The sequence below is a fragment of the Penaeus monodon genome, chromosome 13, assembly GCF_015228065.2.
Source record: "Penaeus monodon isolate SGIC_2016 chromosome 13, NSTDA_Pmon_1, whole genome shotgun sequence".
NCBI classification, from domain to species: domain Eukaryota; kingdom Metazoa; phylum Arthropoda; class Malacostraca; order Decapoda; family Penaeidae; genus Penaeus; species Penaeus monodon.
This window is the reverse complement of record NC_051398.1, coordinates 30,578,641-30,591,140: the sequence shown is the minus strand read 5'-3', so window position 1 is coordinate 30,591,140 and position 12,500 is coordinate 30,578,641. Positions and strand designations below refer to the sequence as shown.

General features: G+C 44.6%; 1 protein-coding gene across 1 annotated transcript; it reads left to right on the top strand.

Moving 5' to 3' along the window:
- The first annotated feature begins 6,574 nt into the window (after window positions 1-6,574).
- LOC119579920 (facilitated trehalose transporter Tret1-like) lies at window positions 6,575-7,286 on the top strand. Its single transcript, XM_037927766.1, has 2 exons — window positions 6,575-6,665; window positions 6,793-7,286. The coding sequence occupies exons 1-2, from the start codon at window positions 6,575-6,577 to the stop codon at window positions 7,284-7,286; spliced, it is 585 nt and encodes a 194-aa protein (XP_037783694.1).
- The last annotated feature ends 5,214 nt before the right edge of the window (window positions 7,287-12,500 follow it).

Genomic DNA, 12,500 nt, shown 5'->3' with positions numbered 1-12,500 from the left:
GGGTTAAATGGCCTAGCCAACGCAGACGTCTCTGGGACAAGATGACGAACATGCTGGGCATCCCTGCCTTGGCCAGGACGTCGATGTTGGTGACGCGGTCCTGCCAAGCGATGCCGAGCAGTCTACGGAAGCAGCGTAGGTGAAAGGTGTTCAGCCTGCGTTCCTGGACAGAGTAGAGTGTCCATGTTTCACTTCCATAAAGGAGAGTGCTCAAAACGCATGCCTGATAGACTCTCATCTTGGTGTTGGTGGTGAGCATGGTGTTATCCCACACTCGCTTCGTCAGACGGGCCAGCATGGTCGCTGCCTTGCCGATCCTGGTGTTCAGCTCTGCATCAAGGGAGAGGTTGCTAGAGATGGTAGACCCGAGACAGATGAACTTCTAGTCCTTAGTCTTCCTCAGGCTGATGGTGAGACTAAATTCTGCACAGAAGGTTGAAAAGCGGTCAATGAGTCGCTGCAGTGTTGTTTCAGTGTGGGCGACAAGGCCAGCATTGTCGACAAAAAGTAGTTCCCTGACGAGCACCCTCTGTATTTTTGTCTTTGCCCGTAGACACGCCAAGTTGAAGAGACCTCCACTGCTCCTGGTGTGGATGAAGACGCCGTCGTCAGAGTCCTGGAAGGCGTAGGACAGGAGCAGATAGAAAAATATGCCGAAAGGGTCGGGGCAAGGACGCATCCCTTCTTTACACCATTTTGATTGCGAAGGGTTCTGAGCATGATCCATCGAACTGAACGGTCCGGCTCATGTCTTGGTGGAAGGACACGATCAAGCTCAAGAGCTTTGGGGGACATCCAATCCCCTGGAGGAGGGCAAACAGTCCATCTCAGCTGACCATGTTGAAGGCCTTGGTCAGGTCGATGAATGCCAGGTACAGGGGCTATCTCTGCTCCCGGCATTTCTCCTGCAGCTGCCTCACAGAGAACACCATATCGATAGTTGACCTGGCGGCCTTGAAGACGCACAGCGCCTCTGGATAAACGCGTTCACCGAGGAGTTGCAGTCTGTTTAAGGCGACCTGGGCAAATGCTTTGCCGACAATGCTGAGGAGCGAGATGCCACGATAGTTGTTGCAGTCGCTCCGTTCCCCCTTATTCTTGTAGAGCATGACGATCACGACGTCATGCATGTCCTGGGGCACTGCTCCTTCCTCCCAACACTGCATTAGGAGTTCGTGAAGGTGTTGTAGGAGAGAGCTCTCTTTTGCGGCCTTGACTACCTCAGGAGGAATGTTGTCGTTGCCTGGTGCTTTGCCGTTGGCAAGATTGTCAACAGCCTTGCTGAGCTCTTCAATGGTGGGGTGGTGTGTCGAGCTCGACCATGGGAGGCAGTGATTGAGTGCTTTCAAGGGCCATGCTGGTGACAGTAGTTTCCATTGAGTAGAGCTCTTGGTAGTATTCAGCCCACCTCTTCATTTGCTTGCAGCGATCATTGATGATCTCACCCTCGGCTGATTTGAGTGGGGCTGTCTTGACGGGGCTTGGTCTGAAAGCCTTCTTCATGCCCTTGTACATCCCTCGCGCGTTGCCTAGGTCTGCGGAGAGTTGGATGTTGTGGTAGAGATTTAACCAATAATCATTGGCACAGCGCCTGGCGATTTTCTGCGTGTCCTTTCAAGCAGCACGGAGTGCTGCGAGCGTCTTTGTGGAAGGTTTTTTCTTGTGAGCAAGTAGGGTGGCTCGCTTAGCAGCAATGGCGGGCTCCAGTTTAGCGACTCCTGCCTTAAACCAGTCAGTGCTCTTCCTCTCTCTTCTATCGAAGGTGTCCAGGGCAGTCTGGAACACAGCCTTGCATATGTGGTTCCACCGTTTAGTTGCGCTGTCGGTTGGGCAGCCTTCCAGGGCTTTGCTGATGGCTATGGCGAAGTGTTCCCTTAGTTCAGGCTAGCTTGTTCTGGCTATGTTGATACGGGGTTGGGGCTTCTGCTTGGAGTGGTGGGCACATCTGGAAAGGAGGTGCACCTTGCTTGCAACAAAGGAGTGGTCGGTGTTGCAGTCAGCGCTGTGGTAGCTGCGGGTGATCAGCACTTGATTTAGCAAGGATCTTCTGTCGGTTGGAGTGGTGCGAGCATCTTTGTGGAAGGGTCTTTCTTGTAAGCAAGTAGGACGGCTCGCTTAGCAGCAATGGCGGGCTCCAGTTTAGCGTGGGCACGTCTGGGAAGAATGCGCACCTTGCTTGCGACAAAGGAGTGGTCGGTGTTACAGTTAGCGCTGTGGTAGCTGCGGGTGACCAGCACTTGATTTATCAAGGATCCTCTGGTGACGACAAGGTCCAACTGGTGCCAGTGACGGGACCTTGGGTGTCTCCAGGACATCCTGTGGAGGGGCTTGGTGGGGAAGGTGTTGGTGAGACAGAGGTCATGGAAGGAGCACAGCTCAAGGAGGCGCTGGCCATTCTCGTTGAGCTTACTGACGCCAAAGTGCCCGATGGAGCGAGGCCAGGAATCGTGGTCGGCTCCCACACGGGCGTTGAAGTCTCCAAGTAGGAATAAGTGCTCCTTCTTGGGAATCGGCCTGATCTTTGCCTCGAGCTCCTCATAGAACTAGTCCTTAACCTTGGTTGTGGAGCAGAGTGTTGGGGCATAGACGCTAAGAATGTTGGTCGGTCCAGAAGAGGTGGTGAGGTGAAGGGAGAGGACACGTGGTGTGCCAGAGGAGGGCGCTTCTATGGTGGATAGGAGGGAGTTCCGGACAGCAAAACCGACACCATCAGAGAGTCGCGTCTCTTGCAGTGCTGCAATATCGATGTTCGGCCTCTTTAGTTCGCGGTCAATGATGGCGGCCTTCCGCGATTTGCTGGAGGTCGTCAGTCAGGCCAGGACACATTGTTTTGACGTTCCAGGTTACCAGTTTTAGCCCTGGCGGCTTGTTTATTTTCTTGTTTCCTGGTGCAGAGGTTTCAGTCCGCTTTTCGGCTTTTGGCCTAAACTCCAGGCACCCACTGAAGTAGGCGGACTGTGGCGGGCCAACACCTTATTGGTTGGAGGCTGCCCAGCTTGAGGCAGGCGGTAGCTGGCCATTAGGACGGGATGGTCCTTCCCACCGACAGGAGACAGCCCCAGGCGTCCGCGCTGACACCAATAGGCTCTGGACTTTTAACCGGTATCTCCCGTCTCCCCGTGTTGTGTTGCCACGTGATATATTCTTCAATAAATCTACATTAAAATTACCTGTAATAATACAATGCTTGTTTTCTTCACTAATTACTTCTATTATTTCTTAAATTTTATCAAGGAAATGTTTAAAATCCGTGTGATGTCGTCTGTAAACTACGCCGACCACCAGATTTACCTCTTGATTTTTAATTTCTATAAAAAGAGTTTCTAAGCAATGCTCCATGATAATTAGCTCTGGCCGTAGTTGCGAATCATGACAGTTCCTCACATACAAGGCCACACCCCCACTTTGGCGGGATAAATTGTTGGTATAGGCATTGTAATTAGGTACATTAAAGAGATGTTGTATATCTGTAGTTAATTTGGTTTCACAGAAGGACAAGATATCAAAGTTGAAGTTCAGTGGATGTAAGCATTGGTCTATGAGTGTATCGAGATGGAGAGGGATGCTGTTAATACTCAGACTTATAACAGATATCACATTTTTAGACAGCTGGAGGACATTGCTGAGCTGAGAATCAATGAAATAGTATTTGCAGTCTGGATTATCGAGGCCTATATTAGACCTGAGTAATATGTCTGGATCAGTTTGATTTGTGACATCAAAGGTACTGGGTGGAAAATTATAGTAATTTACTTTTTCCAAGTTATCCAAGGATGTTGCATAATGGAGAGTATTACACAATTCGAGATCACTAACATCGTTGAACGGAAATATGAAGGTATCCATCATAAATTGGAATCTATGAGAACGTTAACCTCAGTAACCTTACTATGACTGGTAATCCTGCGTCTGTTTCCTCTCGCGCTGCGTCGGCCTCCCTGTGGCGTTCGTGGCACCAGCTGGCATCGACTTGGAGAGGGCCCCGGCGTTTGAGGGGGCTGGGCGAGGAGAGAGCGGGCGCGGCACTCGTGGACGGCGCATGAGGGAACTCTTGCATGGATGCGGTCTGAGGGGGAGGGGGAGACGGTGTCGCGGGGGGCTCGCGGCGACAGCGCGCGGAGACTCCGGGTCAGCGTCCACTTCCCGCTCGCGTCGATCTACTCCAGCCTGTCCTTCCCTGACTATCGGCTGCGATAGTTGAAGTAGGCGAATTTTCCTTCTCGTCTTGCTGCATGGTAGCTCTCCATTTGTCGCGGTCTTGCTGCTATGGTGCCGGGACAGAAATCCTCATTTATGAATATCTGCGTGCCACGCAGCTTCCTCCTGTCACGGAAAACGGCTTCTCTCTCGGCGTAGGACGAGAACTTGGCGACGATGTCCCTCGGGCGCGTCTGTGTGTGTGTGTGTGTGTGTGTGTGTGTGTGTGTGTGTGTGTGTGTGTGTGTGTGTGTGTGTGTGTGTGTGTGTGTGTGTGTGTGTGTGTGTGTGTGTGTGTGTGTGTGTGTGTGTGTGTGTGTGTGTGTAAGTGTGTGTGTAAGTGTGTGTGTGTGTGTGTGTGTGTGTGTGTGTGTGTGTGTGTGTGTGTGTGTATAACATATATATATATATATATATATATATATATATATATATATATATATATATATATATATTTACTATATTTATACTGTGTATATGTACATAGGTATATATACATCTATTCTAGAAGGGGCAATCCCACAAAAGTCCATTTTGTTCCTTTTACCAAAATTCAATAAATAATAATACACGATACAAGATATTTTTCTTGATATTACGAAAAATACATTAAATACATTTTTATAGTATAGTACTCACAAAACAAGTATTAAAAAAAAATCTGCTAATTAGATCATATATTAAATGATTTACTGGTGTTGTCATTAAAACCAATACTTCTGATTCAATTTCTGTTTTATACCATTTTATGTGTTGAAAATTAAATGAAACTGGCTTTGAAAATATGAATACAAGCATGTGAATTTCCTTTGGCAGTCCTGTAATACATACATATTTTTTCTCCTTTCTGTTATTGCAAAATCTCTTATTTGCATACTGAAAATGCCATTCTGTGACTTTAAATAAAAATTAAATAGTAACATTGGCCAGCTTCAAGTTTCAACCTTTCACCTGCTATGTATTCAAAATAGTTATTTGTGGCCACACTTTGGGATATACGATTTGTTAATGACTCTTTGGCCAACTGATGGCCAATGCTCTGATAGAAACAAAAAAATCCAGTTCGGTGATAGGCTAATTTCATAATTGTCATTTCTTTTTACATTGGCCCTTCTAGCTATCGAATATATATATATATATATATATATATATATATATATATATATATATATATACATATATATATATATATATATATGTATACATATATATATATATATATATATATATATATATATATATATATATATATATATATATATATATGATGTATATATACACACATATATATATATATATATATATATATATATATATATATATATATATATATATACATATATATACACTCTGCATATTACACTTAAATGAAGAAGACCATAAAAGTATTATGTTGTTATTGATATCATTGTCATCTTAATAAACATTATCATTATTATTCTCTTTGATATAATTGTCATCATCATTATCATTATTATAGTGATCTTAATTATCATCATCATTACTATTACTTTTATTATCACTATGAATATCCCTTTATCATTATCATCACAGCTATCCTTTTCCTTCCCCTCTGCCGCAGTGTCCACGCCGGGGCTCGCAGGCAGTGCTTCCTCCCTCTTCGCCGGCCGCGCATGGTGGCCGCAGGACCCCAACGACTGCTCCTCGGCATCCTTCTGCCAGCGGCCTTGCTCTGGCTCCTGCAGGCTTCCTCGCCTTACCTCAGCCTCTTCTACCTGTGCCGCGTCTTCTCTCTCGCGTACAGCCTCCTCGCGCCTCTGCCGGCTGCTCTGATAGCGGAGTTGGTTGACCCCCGAATGCGCTGGGTTGTGCTCAGTATGGAGGTGAACTTTGCCCTTGGCCAACTGATGGCGTACGCAATGGCTTACTTCTTGCCTTGGCACCTCGCGACGGCCCTGTGCTCGCCGCCGGTCTGCGTGGCTTTTCTGCTGACCTTTTTCGTTCCTGAGGTTCCTGTGTGTGATATGCTGTTGCGCTGTATTCAGGAATTTTGAAATATAAAGCAAAATGTATTTTACTTGAAAACACACACACACACACACTCACACACACACACACACACACACACACACACACACACACACATACATATATATAAGCATGCACACCAGTACTTGTCCATGCCTACCTAAATACACACCCGATTCATATCAATTCCCTGTGTCTGTGTGTCTGTCCGTCGGTTTCACACACACACACACACACACACACACACACACACACACACACACACACACACACACACACACACACACACACACACACACACACACACACTGCGCGCGCGCGCACACTCAATAAAAAAAATTACTTAGACGTATATTAATTTTTCAACACATTTATTCTTTTCCATAGCATGGTTCTAATCTCCCTACTGGCTGAGTCGCCAAGATCTGAAGGACAAAGCACTGCAATCTCTGAAGACATTACGTGGTCCTTCAGCGAACGTTTGATGGAATTATCTCGAAAGTGCAGGAACGACAACAGACAACTGTGAAGGATCAGGTATGTACATTTTCTTTTATTTTGGCTATGCATATCTTTCGAATATTTTTCCTTTTTGTGCTTCCACAGGAGTTGCGTCCGCGTGTGTGGACCGCGTCGGGCGGCGGCCTCTCATGATCGCCACGTCTCTGTTGGGCGGCGCTGCAGAGGCAGTCGGTGCCCTGTTCCTGCTGGCGGACATTCCAGGGTCGTCCTGGATGCCCATGGCAGCCGTGCTGGTCTTCGTCTCCGCTTATGGCCTTGGCGTCGGCCCGATTCCCTGGGCGCTGATGAGGGAGATGGTCCCGACGCCTGCGCACTCTCTGGGCAGCGCCATCTGTAGCTTCTGGTTTTCAGTTTCCTCGTTTGGCATGAGCTTCGCCTTTCCTTACTTGCTGGAGCCAGCTGGTCTGGGCGCAACGCTGCTGCTCTTCGCCCTCGCCGACGTCGCCATGGCGCTGGAAGTGTGGGCCTTCCTGCCCGAGACTCGCGGCCGCTCGCTCGCCGACCTTCAGGATTCCTTCAAACCCAGGGCAGGAACCGATATCACTCTGAATAAAGAAAACAGGCCTCAATCCTGCTGATTACAGAAATGTGAGGTGCTCTTGTCTTATTAATCTGATATTGGTTCATATATGTAAGCACAGATACAAGAAACTCTCTCTCTCTCGCTCTCACACACACAACACACACACACACACACACACACACACACACACACACACACACACACACACACACACACACACACACACACACACACACACACACACACACACACACACACACTCAGATATGTGTTGTAGGGGTTATCTGTCTCTTTCCCCTAGTTTGCGGGGCCGTAGGAGCCAACGAGACCTAAGCCTCCGGCCTCCTGTTTCGGCACAGAGTAATTGTTATTTGCGTGTCTTGTGCACTATTACACTTGGTAACGTCTTTCAGTAAGAAAAAAATAAAATGTGCGAAACAGTCATTTGCCCAAAGTATTCACCAAAAATATAGAAGATTAAAAGCTTGCATAATGATGAAACGTAAAATGAAATAATCAGAGTAAAATTAAACTTATCACTTCATAGAAAACGTTAAAATATTATTAAATAAATGAGAAAACTTTACTGTTATCAATTGTATTATTGCATCATAGTAAGTCAAGATAAGTTTTTATATTCACTTCCATCATTCATCTATAATATACTTAACGTATTTTATAATTTCCACTTTAAAGCCTTTTGGAAAAAAACGAAACAAAAGTCAAAACTCAAAACCATTATCATTAAAATTAAATCGGCAACACAAAAGAAAAGAAAAGAAACCTCCGAAAACATAAAAGCACAGCACAAATACACTTAAAAAGGGGGCAATCTTAAATAAAACGAATAAAACAATACCTCTAATGCTGCAAGACTTACTGTATGATTCCATAAAATGCACGTAGAGTAAAACAAAAGCACAAATAAAATGATAAAATCAGAGAACAACGGCGGTTATCTGAAGGATAGCCGACCGTGGTTAACGAGCCGATGCCTGTGCGCAGCTCAAGCAAGGTGGTTGACCTTATTCATGCAAACAAGGTCGTGCGCCAGGAGATGTTCGCGCATCTACACCCATTTCCTCGTTAAACGTCGTCTGCCTTCTCTAAATGTTTCTCTAAAAATACAAATTTAACTGTAGATTGCCGTTAATTTTGAAAATTAAAGGAGGTTTAATGAAGAAAAATATACATAAAACAATATAAACAGTAAAAGAAGGGAACAAATATACATAAATTCAAATAAACGATAAAAATTATTTCCGTGGGCTAGCTGAGGGGTTTGGCGCCAAATGCCCGTTGAAGATTTTCCCTCTGCCTTGTCCGTCGCCATCTTGGGCGCCATCTTGATATCCCCGTATCTACGAAGGCGACCCACTGACGTTATCCCTCGCAGGTCTCGAGAGGGACATCGTGACGTTGTTACCTCGATTATCTTGGGCCAAATCGCCTCAAAAACCTAAATATGTCCAGGGCGTCTCCATCCTCCTCCTGCAGCGCCTCCGTCAGGCGGTACCTTCTGCAGCGCCGCCGTCAGTGTCTCCGTCAGGATCCTCACACCCTGGTCCATACTTGTAATATTGGTCGCGGGGACATTTTGTGGGGGTTTAGGATGATGCTGAGCGGGTGTGGGTTGCCAAAAGGAGCAGTAGGAGCGGCAGCTCACTACAGTGTATGTGTGTGTGTGTGTGTGTGATTGTGTGTGTGTGTGTGTGTGTGTGTGTGCGTGTGTGTGTGTGTGATTGTGTGTGTGTGTGTGTGTGTGTGTGTGTGTGTGTGTGTGTGTGTGTGTGTGTGTGTGTGTGTGTGTGTGTGTGTGTGTGTGCGTGTGTGTGTGTGCGTGTGTGTGTGTGTGTGTGTGCTTATATATATATATATATATATATATATATATATATATATAATATATATATATATATATATATGAACCGTATTCATATTGACAAATGTAGACAAGGTATGAATGAGAATGAATATCTTCACAATACAAGAGATGTATTTTACCGGTTTCGAATGCGTCTTCGTCAGAAATACATGTATTTCTGACGAAGACGCATTCGAAACCGGTCAAATACATCTCTTGTATTGTGAAGATATTCATTCTCATTCATACCTTGTCTATATATATATATATATATATATATATATATATATATATATATATATATATATATGTGTGTGTGTGTGTGTGTGTGTGTGTGTGTGTGTGTGTGTGTGTGTGTGTGTGTGTGTGTGTGTGTGTGTGTGTGTGTCTGTGTGTGTGTGTGTTTATACACACACACATACACACTTACGTATAACTCACCTTTTAGCTATCTCCCAATGTATTCCTGTGTTTTGGTCTTCCTATTTTATTTCTGCTGTGAGTGAATAGCCCTATCTACTCTCGCCTGTAGAAACTGCAGACAGAAGTTCAGTATTGTGTATTATTTTTGTGCAACTGGTGATTTCGTATTTCAAGTGATTGGCAAACAATCAGGTACAACATCCACGTTCGCTTGGATGTTATTGTCTCGACTGTAGCTCATTGATATCTGAAGTACAGTCTGAAACTGAAATGTAATGTGTTCCCGTGATTTCAACCGATTAATGTACAACTTCTCCATGGTGTAATCAGATGATTGTATCCCCGTTTAGGATCCCTCATCCCCCCATCCTACCACGCCAACCCCCCCCCCCCCTCCTGCCACTCAGTACCCCCCCTCCCCCTCCGCCGATTTTATAACCTCCCGCCAGGCCCCCTTTACTACTCGAGACTCCCCCTCCCGGCTCCTGCTACTCCCCTCCTACCATTCCTTAACCCCTCATACCCACCTCCTCCCCTCACCTACCATTTCACCCGGCCTACCATCCCACTCCTCCCCCCGACCCTCCTCTATCCCCCAACTCCTCCCCAATAAATCTCGCCCGATTCACGAAGGGACGATTTGATCTGAGCTCATTCTTCTGAGGCGAAGGCATTTCCTCACTCGTCGGGGTCATTACTCACCCGTCTTCTCGAGGGAAAACCAGATTCAATCATTATCCAATCATCGAAGAAGAAACATACTCATCTTCCACATCTTTCTCCTCGCCATTCACTCATGTTATCTGTCATCCCCCTCCCCCTCCACTCCACTCCTCAACATTCATTCATTTTTTCCCTTTCCTTTCAACACCTTCTTCCTCCTCCTCCTTATTTTATTCCCTTCCCTCTCGTTTTACATGTTTTCTTCTCTCTTTTTACTGCAAATTCGTCTCGATAAAAAGCACGGCACACAAGAACCTTCCGCAGCTTGGTATCAATTTGTGATATATGAATCCTTTGTTTTCCTTTCACGTCAGCTTCGGCCCATAACCCACAGGCGCTTGTTCTCCGAGGGAAGCGTGATTGTAACCTACTTGAGGGTACAATACACGCTATGAACAAGCAGCGACTTCCTGTTCTCTTGCGGCGCTGTGCCTTATAAAATCCTCGATCGTGTTTCGCGTATATGCAATTGCCAGAAAGTTCCTTTCGCTGCTCTCTTTTGATCTCTTTCCCTTTCACTTTTCTTTTCTTTTCGCCAGGATACAGCACAGATATAAGCAAGCATCACCAAATCCTTATCCCCATTCCCCCACCAAAAGAAAAGAAAAGAAAAAAAAAAAGAAAAAAGAAAAAAAGAGAGAAACAGAAACAGACAGACAAACCGGCCGGCAGAAAGCCAAAGACAAAGACAGATCCCCAAGCAGCAACAGAAAGAAAGGGAAGAAATCTCTCGCGTCGGAAGTCAAGAAGTCGAAAGTTTATTATGAAGAAGAATGTCGGCCTAAGATTTTAGCCCGTAATCACCTCACGCGCCCACCTCGCTTCTTTTGTTGGGCGCAGCGGCCGGAGAAACGGGTGGGAATGGGCGGGGTGCAAGGTGGGGAGGTTGTGGTATGTTGGGGAATGGTGGGGAGGGGGGTGATATGTATGCGGTGAGGGTCCTGGAATAAAAAGGTAAGGGGAATGTTGGAGGGTTGTGAAATATGTGGGTGAGGGGAATGTTTGGGGGGGGTCGGTGAGGAGTATGTGAGGGGTTGGGGTTGGGGTGAAGAGGTAGGAGGGTATGTGGGAGAGAGGAGGCTAGAGAAAAGAAGAGAAGGAGAAAGGATATGAGGGGTTGAAAGGGAAGGTTCATGTAGAGATGACGGGGAAATATCAACACATAGAGAAGAATGCAGTTGAGACAAGACTTAAAAAACAATAAAAGTTGGTAAAGGGAGATAACAGAGGCTCAGAGATCCATAACGAATGGACGGGGCAACAGAGGCAGTCAGTTTGATGAAGAAATTGATCATGATAATTATGAATATAATATTTTTTGTTAGTTTTGGTTGTAACAGTATTGTAATATTTCAGCCACTAGTATTCACAACAAAAAGGATAGTGGCACTAATAATAGTAATAACAATAAAAAAAGGTTTATAGTGATAGAAATAGTGATCATAACATCAGTGACACGAAAAATAAGAAAGAAAGGAAGAAAATAATAAGAATAAGAAAGAAAAGAAGAGAAAATAAGGATACTTAGGAAAAAAACATGAAAATAAGGAAGGAAAGAATAAGAATAAGAATGGAAGAAAATATTTAAAAACAAAAAATATAAAAGAATAAGAACAGGAATAAGAAAGAATAAAAGAAAAAGCACTTAAAATACAAGACCAACATCGGTAGTAACACTGATAACATCAACAAGATTAGAACTGCTTATAACTTGCAAAGCTTAAACAATGCAGTGATAGCTAAGAATGCGTTGTTCACTTTGGCATCAAAGCTAATTCTAATCTAATCGCCTCAAATTGAAGGTTTTTGCATTATGTCTAGTTACCTCGCTATGGCTTCAATTCTCGCAGCGTAAACGTTTCCTCATGTGTTTTGTACCTAATGCGTAAGTGAACGTTCCTTGCCTCTTTTACGTGAATATGTTGCTATTATACAAGTGTATCATTCAAGAACTATTTGTTGATAATATTGATGATAAAAATATCTAAATGGTGTTAATAATTATACATATATATTGCACTTTATGTTTTATTACACACACACACACACACACACACACACACACACACACACACACACACACACACACACACAACACACACACACACACACACACACACACACACACACACACACACACACACACACACACACACACACACACACACACACACACATATATATATAATATATATATAATATAATATATATAATATATATATATATATATATATATATATATATATATAAAATCTACTT